At 49.9% G+C, this 15206-nt stretch overlaps 3 protein-coding genes across 7 annotated transcripts in view; 1 reads left to right on the top strand and 2 right to left on the bottom strand.

Annotated features, from left to right (window-relative positions):
- The window catches only part of gabpa (GA binding protein transcription factor subunit alpha), a 57515-nt gene extending 50710 nt beyond the window's left edge, over positions 1-6805 (bottom strand). Inside the window, exon 1 of the mRNA XM_048541416.2 lies at positions 6652-6805. The gene's annotated coding sequence lies outside the window, so the exon portion shown is untranslated. The remainder of the gene's footprint in view (positions 1-6651) is intronic.
- Positions 2823-11669, bottom strand: LOC132210428 (basic proline-rich protein-like). The gene is made up of 5 exons (XM_059650052.1): positions 11659-11669; positions 8119-9864; positions 6652-6830; positions 5847-5905; positions 2823-2873 (listed from the first exon to the last, which is right to left on the bottom strand). Exons 1-5 carry the CDS (start codon positions 11667-11669, stop codon positions 2823-2825), a joined length of 2046 nt encoding a protein of 681 aa, XP_059506035.1.
- On the top strand, positions 6962-13710 carry atp5pf (ATP synthase peripheral stalk subunit F6). 5 transcript variants are annotated; one of them, XM_048541421.2, is made up of 4 exons: positions 6962-7156; positions 11637-11837; positions 13158-13282; positions 13591-13710. In XM_048541421.2, exons 2-4 carry the CDS (start codon positions 11668-11670, stop codon positions 13617-13619), a joined length of 324 nt encoding a protein of 107 aa, XP_048397378.1. In that variant the 5' UTR covers positions 6962-7156; positions 11637-11667; the 3' UTR covers positions 13620-13710. The 5 variants fall into 5 exon arrangements, with proteins under 5 accessions (XP_048397378.1, XP_048397374.1, XP_048397375.1 ...); XM_048541417.2 differs by having other exon boundaries at positions 6963-7135; XM_048541418.1 differs by having other exon boundaries at positions 7136-7211.
- The last annotated feature ends 1496 nt before the right edge of the window (positions 13711-15206 follow it).

Raw genomic sequence — 15206 nt, 5'->3', positions numbered from 1 at the left:
GGTTTGGAGAGATTTGGGCCAGGAGCAGGCTGTTGGGACAATGGTTGGTATAGACTGGCTGGACCAGTCTGTTTCTGAAGGTCTATTTCTGAGTTGTATGATTGTATCCACAGAATCCATAGAACGCCTACAGTGTGCAAAAAGGCCCTTCAGCCCAACATGTCCACAATGGCCCTCGGATCATCCCAGACAGACCCATCCCTCATAATCCACCTAAACTACACATCCCTGAACACTATGGACAATTTAGCATGGCCAATCCACATAGCCTGCGCATCTTTGGGCTGTGGGAGGAAACTGGAGCACCTGGAGGAAAACCACACAGACACGGGGAGAATATGCAAACTCCACACAGACAGTCGCCCGAGGGGCAATCGACTCCAGGCACCTGGCGCTGTGAGGCAGCAGTGCTAACCACTGAGCCACCGTGCATGACTCTAAAGATATTGGCCAGGATATTGCTGTGAATTTCCTGTTTTTCTTCGAAGTAACTTCATGTTGTACATCCATCTGAGCAGGCAAACATGGATTTTGTAGAATTCATCTGAAACAAGCACAATTGCCACATCCCCAAAGCACTGGACTCGAGTGTCAGCCTAGATGACGGTGCGCTCCACTTCCTTGGAGCTGGATACGAACACGGAACTTTCTGACTCAGAGCTGACATTACTACCCACTGAGTCACGGTTAATACAAACAAGGAGAGCAGGGAGGGGGTGGGAGAGCAAAAGCAGCCTGAATGAAATGGTAAGGTACCCTGAATATCCATAAGTCATTTCATTAAAGAAAGTCAGGAACAATTGAGGAGGAAACGGAAGAGGAAGGAAAGGAAAAATCTGTATGTTTCAGCCTTGAATACACTTAACGATCCAGCTCAAGTGCCTTCTTAAATGAAGAAATCTATAGGTTCATGACTAGAAATTCCTCCTCATTTGTGTCTCAAAAAAACAAAAGCACTCTATGACACTTTATTATGAAATAAAGGCCAGCATTCCATTTGCCTTCCCTATCACCCACTGAACCTGAAGGTCCAAAAAAACCATGGTGACTCTGTTTCATATCATGTATTTCTAAATTCTCTGTGATTACATCCTTTATAACAGACGCTAACATCTTTCCAATAGCACTGTTTATCTAACTAGCCCATATTTGCCTGAGATTTTCGTCCCCTTCTGCTCCTAATCAAAGGTTTTACATTCACAGTTTTGAAGTCTTCTGGGACTTTTCGAAGACAACTGCCAGTGCATCCATTTTCACTGTAGCTACTTCTTTTGAAAGACAAGCATCTGGACAGGATGGAAAGCATCTGCCCATATTTATTGCCATCAGTTTTCCTAGCAGCTTGAACCCATGTCCCACAAGGGTGTAAGATCCAGAGTGCAGGGTTTTCTTTTTTCTTCTTTCTTCACTTCCGCTTGAAATTCTATATGCAATGGCTTTGTCACATTCTTCATATTTAATGGTATAAATATTGAACAAACACAAAATTCCTTCTTAAAAAGGTATACAGGTACACAGACAAAACTCCTCCAAAATCAACTGACAAGAGATGGTATCAGGCCATTTTTTTTCAACTATCAATTAGCTAGTGCATTGCAGAAAGAAGAAAGAAAACAAGATAGACAAAAATTCTCCTTAAAGCATCGAATTTAATGACCTGGAGGAAGTTATGAAACTATTTGATCCCTGACAGACTTGTTCAATGTCCATCATTTTATGCAAGTAGAAAGATACCAACAGCATTGTTCAGATGCATGGAACAGCTCTGTAATACAGCTGCAGGCTCAAATGTCTCCTTCTCACTAATACCTCAACCTCACAAGGTGGTATTCTGAGTAAGCAAGGATATTTGAGAAGTGGAAGCTCACCACTGAACCATGAAAGCTGTCATACAAGTGCTGTCATCAATTCAGTTCATTGATTCTGCATGGACAAACTACTCTAAATCTACTCCAGATTGACTTTCTCGCACGTGCTCAATAGCATTGAATGTTATGACATTTCAAGTACTCATTCATTTTTGAAGATTGAGGGGTTTCCTGCCTCAATTACTCTCCCAGGCAGTGCATTCCAGATTCCCACCACCATCCGTGTGAAAATTATTTTCCTAAAACATCCTCTGACCTTCCATTTTTTACCTTAAAATTATGTCTCTTATTACTGACTCTTCAACTAAGGGAAACAGCTGCTTTCTATTCGTTTGGTCCTTGTCCCTCATTATCTTATATACCTCAATCAGGTCCTCTGTCAGTCTTCTCTGATCTAAAGAAAACCACCCACATTTATCTGCCTCTCTTCATAGAGAAACTGCTCCATCCCAGGCAACACCCTGGTGAATCTGTACCCTCTACGACGCAATCACATTCTTCCCAGAGTACGGTGACCAGAACAGCACACAGTACTCCATCCATGACCTAACCAAAGTTTTATACAGTTCCAACACTTACTGCTCTTATAATCTATCCCATGATCAATAAATGCAAAATGTCCTGCAATGCCTTCCTAAGTACTGATTAACCAGTGCGCCGCCTTCACGGGCCTGTGGACAAGCACCCCAAGATCCCTCTGTTCCTCTGAGCTTCATGTCCAGTAAAGATGAAAAAAAACTCAGTGCTGAAACCAAGTTAATGCAACTGATTACTATTAATGGAGGGTTGTCAATGCCCCAACATTGATTTTATTGAAGACTGGGATAGATAGATTTTGGTGTCTTGGAATCAACAGTACAGGGAGTGTGCGTAGGAAAGTGGAGTTGAAACTTGTGATCAACTGTGATTGTATGAAATGGCCAAACAAGCAGGATGGCCTGTTATGGTCTACTTCTACTCCTCAGCTTTTGTGTCGTAGTTTCCATTCACCATGTGCCGATCTTGCTTTATGGGTCCAGAGAATTTAACAAGTTTCGCAAGACCAAAGTATTTGGGCTCACAAACATGCACTTGAGTTTAACTAGCGAAAACTGCAAATACTCTGGCTCCTCAGGATCAGCCTCCCAGGTAAAGTGCTGCATTGAAGTTTTTGGCCATGGAGCGTGAAGAATAGCAGTCACCCTGCGAATTCCATTGATGAGTCAGTCCAGGTGGTGGTAGTCCACTGAGAAATTTCTGGTCTGAAGCACTAGAGTATCATGCCCGCCACAGACTCTGCATTAGCAGACATGCCAACAGTTTCAAGGAACGTTGTGTGCTACATTTGGTACGCAGCGTAATTCATCAGAACAAGGAAAGTTACTGATCACTTCATGAACACACACCGTAGTTGGATGCATCAAACTTCAGCAATATCCGCATGTTGCTTTGGGACATGGTCATACAGGCACAAAATCCTGGGAAATAAAATTATTGTTCGTGCTTAACCTCCTGCTAAAGTTTCCCAACAATCTTTCAGGTCTCAGAATTTACTCTTTAATGATGCCCAGCTGTTGATGAATCAGCTATTTTCATGCTTCAGAGGTTCAGGCACAGTGTCAGATCTTCTTAGGCCATCCATAGGACTTAGGATGAAACTTCTTTTTACTCTAATTGGCAATGAAGTCCACTGCATGGAAAACAGACTGTCACCTACAGTGGTTCTTGGTGAGTCGGATGGATGAATTATACTTCAGACCCCTGCATATTCCTACTGAAGTCTCTTGTTGTGCTTGGTGCCTTCCCCAATTGAACTTCTCTTATGATCCTCCAGGGATAATCAGCAACAAGCTAAGGATCAACAGCACTGTCACTTCTTGACCTTTATTTCAGGTTCAGCTTGATCCTGGATTAAATCAGTTTCAGATAATTTCATCAAGCCCACATATTTCAAGACTCAGATCTTTTCTCCTTTCCTGACAAGTGGTCCCTACAGATTCCAAGACTATACCTTTCTGTTCAGGAATGGTTCCACTGGTGTGAAGTGGTCTGTGATATCTCAACAAAATAATTATCCTTAATGCAGGAGAACTGCTCTGCAACTTCTCCCAATGAAGCCACTGAGGATGTTACCAAGCATGGTAATGGAACAACAAACCAGCTTGGCGAGCCAACCAACCTTAAAGCCACAACTTTCCTACACCCTACATTCACGCAGAATATCCGTTTTTCTGTGGTTTAGGATGACACCGGAGAGTGGCGACACTATACAACGCATTTCATTGTATTTTGTAACAAAATACACATAACAACAAATAAATCAAATCAAAATCCTTGCAGTGAGCAGTGGATTGGAGCAGGAATCCTGGGACAACAGTCAGCTTTAGCAATAGACTCTGTTACTTAACTAAATCAGGTTTGAATCAAAGAATCATAGAGCTTGGAAATAGGTCCTTCAGCACACCGTGTTTGTGCTGACCATCAAGTACCAAACTACACTATTCTCATTTACCCACACTTGGTCCACAGCTGACAATGCCCTGGCAATTCAAGTGCTCATTCAGATGTTTTTTTTTAAATGTTGCAAGTGTACCTGCTTCTACTATCCTCTAAGGCAGCACGTTCCATATATCTCTGGGTGCATTTTCTTTCTCTCAGTTCGTCTCTAAACCACTTATTCCGCACCTTAAACTTAAGCCCTCTGGTTTTAGACACATCTGCCACGGGGAAGAGATTCTCACAATCTACTCTTAAGTCTCATAATTTTGTATACCTCAATCAGATCGCCCCACTTCAGCTTGCTCTGCCCCAAGAAAAATAAACTCAGCTTATCCATCTCTTCTCATGAGACTTTCCATTCCAGGCAACATCCTGGTCAATCTCCTCATAGTTTCTCCAGTGCAATTATATCCTTCCGATAGTGTGATCAGAACCATGCATGGTATTTCATCTGTGGCCTAATTAATGCTTTACAAAGTTGTAACAAGACTTTCTTGATCTTATATTCTGTGCCCTGGCTAATGAAGGCAAACATTCTATGTCTTCTTCACCAACCTGTCTATCTGCATTGGCATCTTCAAGGATCAATGGACTTGTACACCAAGGTCGCTTTGTTCCTCAATACTCCCTAGGTACTTACCATTCATGCTGCATACCCTCCCTTATTAGACCAAAAATGTATCCCCTTGTGCTTATCAAACTCCATCTGCCATTGCTCTGCTCAATTTAACAGCTGATCAATACCATACTGTAGCCTGAGACCATACTCCTCACAATCAACACCAATTTTTGTGTCATCTGCAGACTTCCAAATCACACTTCTTATATTCACATCCAAGTCATTAATGTAAGAACAAACAGCATGTGTCCCAGCACCAGCCCCTGAGGTTTTCCACTAGTCACAGGCTTCCAATCACAATATCATCTCTCCACTTTTCTCTCCTACTTCCTTATTTTTCACTTTTCTGTCAGTACAGATTGAGTACCCACATTTCTAGGAAAGCACAATACGAACCTTTAATTCAGGCATATCCCCAACCTGTGACTCAACCAAAGCCAAATATACCACTTGGAAAAAATCAATTTATACAAAAATTTAATATTAACCACACTGACAGCAAGATCACAACCTGAGATCAGAAAGTAACCAAGTACACAGTGCAATAAGCGTTCAAACCTTAGAGACTAAAAATCTGCTCTATTAATCAGAATAAGGATACCAAGCTATGCATTATCACTGTTAGTATATGGAACACTAAAACACATAGAAAGAACATCACCAGTTGTTCTACAGTCAGGGCAACGAGAACAATAACCCACATGAAGGGGCCTAATAAATGATCGAGGGATGAACCTTAGAAACACCTACCACATGTACAACAGAAAATTGGGATTAATCCCAGGGACAATTCCCCATGTAATTAGACAACCGAAGATGGGCTTATACAGACATAGCAGTAAATGCACTCTGAGGGATAAACTCCACACGTGGGCGCTTACCCTGAAAGGCTTACATTCATACAGTGCTTTGAGAGCAGTAATTTCAAAGCAAATCACCTCTGAATACAGAAATCAGTGAAAGCCAATTCAAAGGCTTTTGAGTCCTGGGAGGTTATGCACGATCCACGGAGATAGATGCTGAGCTCAGCAGGCAAACATCAATAAGGACGCTGAGCCCTGGCAACATATACTGTGCATCCCCCCCGGAGGTCTATCCCCCAATCTAATCATATACAGACACTCAAGACAGAGGACAGTCTCGCACTTGGACAGTCACCAATTGTAATGCAGGACAGTTTCCTGTCTAGATTGAGGCTGCCCCTCAAGGCAGTCCGTCCTTCCATCTCTTGAGGGGCAGTGGCCCGCACCCAGGGCCACCTCCGTACTTGGATAAAGACTGGCCCCAAAAGTAGGACAGAGTCTTGACTAGATGGGGACTGACCCCCGAGAAAGCACTGTCTCCCCGTCAGAAAGTGACCACCAAGGCTGGGCCAGAATATAGCTCGGAGCGACCTCTCGCCTCGCTTCCACTCTTTCACTCGCATCTCTTCTCCCTTCCTTTTCCTTCTCTGGCCCCTCTCCTTTCCTTCTCCCCCCCCAAAGTCTCTCTATCGCGCGCGCGCACACACACACACACACACACACACACACACACCTCTCCTTCACTCACATCCATCCCTCTCTCCCCCAAGACACACTCTCTCTCACACACACACACACCTCTCCTCCCACCCCCAGTCTCATTCACGCACACCTCCCTTTCCCTCCCAACCCCATCTGTTTCCCTCTCTCCTCTATAGCTCACCTCCTTCTCCCTCTGTAACAGTCAGTTCACCAACTGCTGTCTTCTTGTTTTTCCTCTTTCTTTTCTTCAAGAACCTCTTTCCTGTTTTTTTCCTTGCGCCAAACCGCTGGCGACAACCGGAAGCAGCGCGTCCATTTCCGGTGTCAGGGGTGACCCGGGTTAACCGCAATCCCTCCGCTCTTAAATCATGCGGTTTTAATTAAAACTAAAACACTGCGCCGCTTCCATAACGTTCGGCGGGAACCAGCGGGATCCAGGGATTTGATTTTTTTTAAAGAAGAGGAGTTTCACACCGTGACCCTGTCACCCCGCCCGAGAATACTTCCGGGTCACCTTTACCCCGGAGTCACACAGCAGGAGATTTTTTTAAATAAAATTTATTTTAATTCGGTAAAAGGAGGCGGGCGGAAGGTGCGGAGTTTGTGTGGGTTCGGTGTTAGTGACTGGAGTTTGTTCGGTAGGGAGACGGCCCCTTCCGCTGAGGGTGAGTCAGTCAGAGAACAAGGTCAGAGAGAGAGAGCGCGCGAGCGCCCGGCGGAGAGAAGGGGAACCGGGAGGAGGTTCGGTGTGAGGGGTGGAAGGGGTTTTGGTGCGGGGTGGGGGTGGAAGGGGTTTTGGGGGGTGGGGGGTGGAAGGGGTTTTGGGGGGTGGGGGGTGGAAGGGGTTTTGGGGGGTGGGGGGTGGAAGGGGTTTTGGGGGGTGGGGGGTGGAAGGGGGTTTGGGGGGTGGGGGGTGGAAGGGGGTTTGGGGGGTGGGGGGTGGAAGGGGTTTTGGAGGGGTGGAAGGGGTTTTGGAGGGGTGGAAGGGGTTTTGGGGGGGTGGGGGTGGAAGGGGTTTTGGGGGGGTGGGGGTGGAAGGGGTTTTGGGGGGTGGAAGGGGTTTTGGGGGGGGGTGGAAGGGGGTTTGGAGGGGTGGGGGTGGAAGGGGGTTTGGAGGGGTGGGGGTGGAAGGGGGTTTGGAGGGGTGGGGGTGGAAGGGGTTTTGGAGGGGTGGAAGGGGTTTTGGAGGGGTGGGGGTGGAAGGGGTTTTGGGGGGGTGGGGGTGGAAGGGGTTTTGGGGGGTGGAAGGGGTTTTGGGGGGGTGGAAGGGGTTTTGGGCGTGGAGGGGCGGAGGCGGAAGGTGTTTTGGCGGGGGGCGGAGGCGGAAGGTGTTTTGGCGGGGGGCGGAGGCGGAAGGGGTCTTGGCGGGGGGGCGGAGGCGCGGAGGCGGAAGGGGTCTTGGCGGAGGCGGAAGGGGTCTTGGCGGGGGGGCGGAGGCGGAAGGGGTCTTGGCGGGGGGGCGGAGGCGGAAGGGGTCTTGGCGGGGGGGCGGAGGCGGAAGGGGTCGTGGCGGGGGGGCGGAGGCGGAAGGGGTCGTGGCGGGGGGGCGGAGGCGGAAGGGGTCGTGGCGGGGGGCGGAGGCGGAAGGCGTCTTGGCGGGGGGGGGCGGAGGAGGAAGTGGTTTTGGGGGCGGAGGGCGGAGGCGGACGGTGTTTTGGCGGGCGGGTGCGATTTTGAGGGCGGAGGCGGACGGTGTTTTGGCGGGCGGGTGCGGTTTTGAGGGCGGAGGCGGACGGTGTTTTGGCGGCCGGGTGCGGTTTTGGGGGCGGAGGGCGGAGGCGGGCGGGTGCGGTTTCGGGGGCGGAGGCGGACGGTGTTTTGGCGGGCGGGTGCGGTTTTGGGGGCGGAGGCGGGCGGGTGCGGTTTCGGGGGCGGGGTGCGGAGGGGGACGGTGTTTTGGCGGGCGGGTGCGGTTTCGGGGGCGGAGGCGGACGGTGTTTTGGCGGGCGGGTGCGGTTTCGGGGGCGGGGTGCGGAGGCGGACGGTGTTTTGGCGGGCGGGTGCGGTTTCGGGGGCGGAGGCGGACGGTGTTCTGGCGGGCGGGTGCGGTTTCGGGGGCGGAGGCGGACGGTGTTTTGGCGGGCGGGTGCGGTTTCGGGGGCGGAGGCGGACGGTGTTTTGGCGGGCGGGTGCGGTTTCGGGGGCGGAGGCGGACGGTGTTTTGGCGGGCGGGTGCGGTTTCGGGGGCGGAGGCGGACGGTGTTTTGGCGGGCGGGTGCGGTTTCGGGGGCGGAGGCGGACGGTGTTTTGGCGGGGGGCTGAGGTGGTTTCGGGGGCCGGAGGTGGACGGTGTTTTGGCGGGCGGGTGCGGTTTCGGAGGTGGGCGGGTGCGGTTTCGGGGGCGGAGGCGGACGGTGTTTTGGCGGGCGGGTGCGGTTTCGGAGGTGGGCGGGTGCGGTTTCGGGGGCGGAGGCGGACGGTGTTTTGGCGGGCGGGTGCGGTTTCGGGGGCGGAGGGTGGAGGCGGACGGTGTTTTGGCGGGCGGGTGCGGTTTCGAGGGCGGAGGCGGACGGTGTTTTGGCGGGCGGGTGCGGTTTCGAGGGCGGAGGCGGACGGTGTTTTGGCGGGCGCGGGCGGGGTTTTGGCGGGCGCGTGCGGAGGTGGACGGGGTTTTGGCGGGCGGGTGCGGTGGCGGACGGTGTTTTGGCGGGCGGGGGCGGACGGTGTTTTGGCGGGCGGGTGCGATTTCGGGGGCGGAGGTGGACGGTGTTTTGGCGCGGGGGCGGAGGTGGTCAGGGTTTTGGGGCCGGAGGTGGATGGTGTTTTGGCGGGTGGGGGGGTGCGGAGGTGGACAGGATTTTGGTGGGGGGGGGGTGGAAGTGGACGGGGTTTTGGTGGGTGGGGGGGGCGGAGGTGGACGGGGTTTTGGTGGGGGGGGGCGGAGGAGGTGGACGGGGTTTTGGTGGGGGGGGGGCGGAGGAGGTGGACGGGGTTTTGGTGGGGGGGGGGCGGAGGAGGTGGACGGGGTTTTGGTGGGGGGGGCGGAGGAGGTGGACGGGGTTTTGGTGGGGGGGGCGGAGGAGGTGGACGGGGTTTTGGTGGGGGGGGCGGAGGAGGTGGACGGGGTTTTGGTGGGGGGGGGTGGGGTTGAGGTGGCAGGGTGGAAGTGGTTTTGTGGGGGTGGTTGAGGTGGCAGGGGTTTGTGGGGGGGGTTGAGGTGGTGCGGTGAGGTGCAAGTGGTTTTGGCGGGGGGTTGGAGGTGGAGCGGGGTTTTGGTGGGGGGTTGAAGGTGGTGCGGGGAGGTGGAAGTGGTTTTGAGGGGGGGTGTTGAAGGTGGTGCAGGGTTTTTGGGCGGGGGTTGAAGGTGGTGCGGGGAGGTGGAAGGGGTTTTGGCGGGGGGTGTTGAAGGTGGTGCGGGGTTTTGGGGTCGTGTTGAAGGTGGTGCAGGGTTTTGCTGGGGGGTTGAAGGTGGTGCGGGGAGGTGGAAAGGGTTTTGGGGCGAGGGGTTGAAGGTGGAAGGGGTTTTGGGGGTGGCGTTGAAGGTGGTGCGGGGAGGTGGAAGGGGTTTTGTGGGGGGTGTTGAAGGTGGTGCAGGGTTTCGGGGGAGTATTGAAGGTGGTGCGGGGAGGTGGAAGGGGTTTTGGGGGGGCTGTTGAAGGTGGTGCAGGGTTTCGGGGGAGTATTGAAGGTGGTGCGGGGAGGTGGAAGGGGTTTTGGGGGGGGAGGTGTTGAAGGTGGTGCGGGGAGGTGGAAGGGGTTTTGAGGTGGGGGTTGTTGGAGGTGGTGCGGGGAGGTGGAAGGGGTTTTTTGGGGGAGGTGGAACAGGTTTTGTGGGGGGTGGAGGTGGCAGGGTTTTGGGGGGGCGAGGGTGGAGATGGTGCGGGCAGGTGGAAGGGGTTTTGGTGGGGTGGAGGTGGTGGTGCTGAGTGTGTGTGGGAGGGTAAGGGAAAATGGGCCGAGGTTGGGTGAGCGGAATTGAGGGATATCGGGGGATGCCTGGGCATATAGGTGGGGAGAGAGGGGCAGCGTGTGCTTGAGGGAGAGGCATGAACTTGGATGTGGCAGAAGCCAGGAGACAGTCTGAAAATGGGATAGGGAGAAGGAGGCGGTAGTGGCCTGGGGACAGTGGACAGAGAGATATAGTGGATGAGATAGAGATGGTGTGTGCACAATGAGGGGCTGGGCATTTGGGGAGGGGAGAGAGATTGTTGACATGGCAGGAGGGGAGAAGCGGGAGTAGATGGGGGGAAGAGAGGATATAAGTGGGGAAGTGGACGTGGCATGAGTGAAATGTATGTAGGCGTGGGGGAGAGGAAGGAGTAGGCATGGCAGTTGAAAGAGTGGACTGATAGCGGAATTTAATGGCAGGAAAGGGAGAAGCGACTTTGGGGAGAGTAGAGAAAGAATGGACTAGTGGATGAGAGAATGGGATTGGGAAGGGGAAGGAGACAGGAAATGGACTAGAGGCGATGGGAAGATAGGATTTTACGGGGTATGAGTGAAAGGACTGGGGATGGTGGAGAGAGAATAGTCTGAGGGAGACACTGTTGTAGGAGGGTGGCTGGAAAAGTGACAGAGTGGCATGGGCAGTGAGACAGGAGTATTCTGCTGACGTCTGTGTGCTGGGGGAAAGACTGGTGAAGAGTCGGGGGAGCAAATCTGGACATAGGCTTAACTGGTTGGGCAGTGGATCTGGAGGATACTCAGGAGTGAGGGCTGCAAGAGGTGGTATCAGCTGGAGGATTTCTTTCCCTTGATTCTGGGAGGTTCTGGCTAGAAAATATGGAAAGAAAATCATTGGAAAATCTCTTGAGTAAGGAGTCAAGCAAAATAGGACAAAGTTTGGGAGAAATTTTGTCACTTGATATTTTATTAATCTTTGGAACACTGTGCCCTGGAGAGTATTCAGTCATTGATCATTTTAGAAGTGGGTTAACAGTTTTGATTTGGATACTGAGGAATTTGAGGAAAATGGCATTTGAGGTAGAGAACACCCATGATCATGTTGAATGGCAGAGCAGACTCCAACAGACAAATGGCCGACACTTGCTGTAATATTTACTGCAGAAATGTCCAACCTGATCAAACAGTAGGTTTGAGTGAGCTGATCGTGCTCAGTGCTGCAATTGATTGTTGCTATCATAGGGAGAAAGGGCAGGAGGTTTGAAGGATTAGCGGGTCGTTGTTAGCCTGTTTTTGAGGTTTAATCCTGTTTGTTTTCGACAGTGTTAGTTTGGATTTGCATAACCAGATCGCCATGATTCTGCAGAGATTGTTGTGTTTTCCCATCCTCCTGCGATCTTCACTTTTCGTCGAGGTTCGACGAAATATTGGGCTCACTGCTGTGGTGTTTAACAAGACCCAGAACCTCGATCCTATCCAAAAACTCTTTATTGATAAGATCCGTGATTATGACGCTAAGAGCAAGTAAGTGACTTAAAAAGAAAATCTAAAATTGCCTTTATACCATATGTTTTGTGAGCTTAGGATACTTTGGGAAAGCAATTTAGAATCAGCAGTTGGCCATTCAGCCCCTTGAGCCTGTTCCACTATTCACCAAAAAAGTATTTTTGAATTGTTACTGGTGGTAAAGTAGGAAACATGGCAGCTCATTTTAGGCTCAGCAAGCTTCTGCAAACAGCAGCGTGATAATGAGAAAATAATCTGTTTCTATGTTATCAAGGTATAAATAATGATGGGAATACAGGTGGATTTCCCTTGCTCTTTGAAAGACGCCAAGGGATTTTTTACGTCTACCTAGTAGGGGTCTCAGTTTGATAACTTGCTTGGAGACATAATGATCCCATTGAAATATTTTGAATTTGAATCTGCGGTGTCTTTCTTGGAAGTGTTAGTGCTGTGCAATGCGCTGAACCCAATCTGATACTGTGAGTGCTGTGTAAGTTTCAGAAGCAGTGTAATTGTACTGCAGTCTCTGTCTCCAAACATGTTCGATAGTGGAAAGGCGAAATATCTTGTTGAGTTTTCATAGTAAATCTGTACATGTTTTCAAGAAGTCCAGTAACTTTTAGAGTCATGTGATGGCAGGTGTGAAGAGCAAAGAGTGTATGCCTGCAGTGTGTGTGAAGTTCTGGACATTCCACCTGTCCCAGACTCGCACAGTCTTGACCTCCAGGTTCCTACAGTCGAATAGTATCTGGAGTCACTGTTCTTATTCTGGAGGCAGAAGGCTATGTGATTAACACTGTTTGGGAGCCAGTAATGCCGCAGATTAGAAGCATGGAGAAGAGGTTACATAATGTGGATTTCACCAGCTTCAAAATCTCGCCCCACCCCTCCACTGCATCCCAAAACCAGCCCAGCTTGTCCCTGCCTGCCTACCTAACCTGTTCTTCCTCTCACCTATCCCCTCCTCCCACCTCAAGCCGCACCTCCATTTCCTGCCTACTAACCTCATCCTGCTCCCTTGACCTGTCCGTCCTCCCCGGACTGACCTATCCCCTCCCTACCTCCCCACCTATACTCTCCTCTCCACCTATCTTCTCCTCTATCCATCTTCAGTCTGCCTCCCCCTCTCTCCCTATTTATTCCAGTTCCCTCTCCCCATCCCCCGTTTCTGATGAAGGGTCTAGGCCTGAAACGTCAGCTTTTGTGCTCCTGAGATGATGCTTGGCCTGCTGTGTTCATCCAGCCCCACACTTTGTTATCTCGCTTTAGTTGTGAATTGGTTACAATGGCAGAAAAGTGTGGAAGCAAGGATTTGATGTGCTTTCCCTATTAAAACAGGAAAGCAGGTGGTCCTGTTGATGCTGGTCCAGAATACCAGAAGAATATGGAGGATGAGATTGCCAAATTGCAGCGGCTCTATGGGGGAGGAGACCTCACCAAATTCCCAGATTTTAAATTTGAAGGTAAGGCATTCTGAACAATACCGACTGTAAACAAAAATCCTGTAAATGGGTGGCTTTGGTCAGTTTTAGCCTTTTACTGTGATTCCGACAGAGCAGCATCAAGGCAATTTGTGCAAACTGGCTTCAAACATTTGGGTTGAAAATATCTGTCTTCTGATGGTTTTGTGAGATGCTGCCTAAGAGTGCGCCGGAAGACTAGTGAAGGAGGGGGATTGGAATAATCATGCATTGTATTAAAGATTAAAAACTTTTGTTAGTAAGAATTTGAGATGTTTCCAGTGAAGTGTCTTTATTTTTTCACCATTCAGAACCGAAATTTGATGAAGTTGGCAAGTGAGTGATGATCTTCAGAAAGGAAGAGATCATCTGTTATTCATTGATATTTCATGGAACTGTAAATGTAATTTAATAAATTCCACTGGATTAAAGTGCTTCTTTTTGTTGTGTTTAATGGACATTCTGATCTGTTCAATATATATCAGTAAGCTTCATGTCAGTAAGGAGAGATCACATCCAGAATGAGGCATAGCCCAACAGAGTAAAATTCATAATTTGTAAGGTCTTTTTAACAGGATAAACTGAAGGTCAGGCTCAGAGGCACAGCAGAAAGCACAGGGTGAGATCACAGGAAACACTTGAGTTCATTGGTTGGTAATAGCTGCTAATTTGACTGTAAAATAAAGCAAATGGAAATAATTTGCCAGTTGTAAACTAAAAGACTGATAGGAAGCTAAAAGGGAAAAACAAATTAAGAACTAAGTCAGTAAAATAAAGATATAGGGCCAGTGCAATGTGTTGTACTGCATGATGTAAGAGCTGGTGGCCTGCATTACAGTGCATAGTGATCACATCCACAGGAAGTGTTGGTTGCTTGAGGGACTTATGCTCACAACTCTGAAGTTGTGAGGTGGAGTCAGACGTTCGAAACTGTGATGTGTCATGGAGGGAAAGCCTGGGTTCAAGATTCAGGGGTCGATTAGAAAATAATTTTTTGGAAGTGAGAGTTGCCTGGGGTTGTTGCATTTCAGGAGATAGTCCCACCCCTTCATTTTAAGTACCTTGATTTTGGTCAGTGGTCAGAGACAGGAGAGTGTGAATACAAATGAGGCAAGTAGAGGGACCCAGGAATTAATGCTGAAGGAGCCTCGGCCCTTGAACTTGTCGAACAGGTTTGATATTCTTGCTCCCTGTATGGGTGAGATCGGGGGGAGCTGTAGAGAGGATGAGCAAACTGACTGTAGCACTGTGAGCGCCAGCTATGGGGGCCGGGGGTGGGGGGTGGAGGGGAAGAAAAGAGAAATGTATTTATAATTGGGAATAATATACTTTGGGGAATAGATGGCATTATCTGTGGCTAGGAATGGGGAGTCCGAAAGACTGTGTCGCCTGCCTGGTGCCCAAGTTCACGATATCTCTGGGATAATGGGAACTGCAAATGCTGGAGAATCCAAGATAATGAAGTGTGGAGCTGGATGAACACAGCAGGCCAAGCAGCATCTCAGGAGCAGGAAAGCTGACGTTTCGGGCCTAGACCCTTCATCAGAAAAAGGAGATTGGGAGAGGATTCTGAAATAAATAGGGAGAGGGGGGAGGCGGACTGAAGATGGATAGAGGAGAAGATAGGTGGAGAGGAGAGTATGGGTAGGGAGGGGAGAGGACAGACAGGTCAAGGGGGCGGGATGAGGTTAGTAGGTAGGAAATGGAGGTGCAGCTTGAGGTGGGAGGAGGGGATAGGTGAGAGGAAGAACAGGTTAGGGAGGTGGGGACGAGCTGGGCTGGTTTTGGGATGCAGTGAGAGGAGGGGAGATTTTGAAGCTGGTGAAGTCCACATTGATACCATTATGCTGCAGGGTTTCCAAGCGTAATATGAGTTGCTGTTCCTGCAACCTACGGGTGGCATCGTTGTGGCACTGCAGGAGGCCCA

This window comes from Stegostoma tigrinum, chromosome 12 (assembly GCF_030684315.1).
Source record: "Stegostoma tigrinum isolate sSteTig4 chromosome 12, sSteTig4.hap1, whole genome shotgun sequence".
Classification (NCBI taxonomy): Eukaryota; Metazoa; Chordata; class Chondrichthyes; order Orectolobiformes; family Stegostomatidae; genus Stegostoma; species Stegostoma tigrinum.
Note: the sequence above shows the minus strand (reverse complement) of the source record. Positions and strands in the feature narration are given on the sequence as shown.

Coding starts and splice junctions, on each gene's coding strand:
- LOC132210428 (XM_059650052.1), bottom strand. Junction 5,906..6,651: donor TGTTACAGAGGGAGAAGGAG/GTGAGCTATAGA, acceptor TTCTGTATTCAG/AGGTGATTTGCTTTGAAATT. Junction 2,874..5,846: donor ATGAATGTAAGCCTTTCAGG/GTAAGCGCCCAC, acceptor GGACCCATAAAG/CAAGATCGGCACATGGTGAA.
- atp5pf (XM_048541421.2), top strand. CDS start 11,668: ATGATTCTGCAGAGATTGTTGTGTTTTCCCATCCTCCTGCGATCTTCA. Junction 11,838..13,157: donor GATTATGACGCTAAGAGCAA/GTAAGTGACTTA, acceptor CTATTAAAACAG/GAAAGCAGGTGGTCCTGTTG. Junction 13,283..13,590: donor CCCAGATTTTAAATTTGAAG/GTAAGGCATTCT, acceptor TTCACCATTCAG/AACCGAAATTTGATGAAGTT.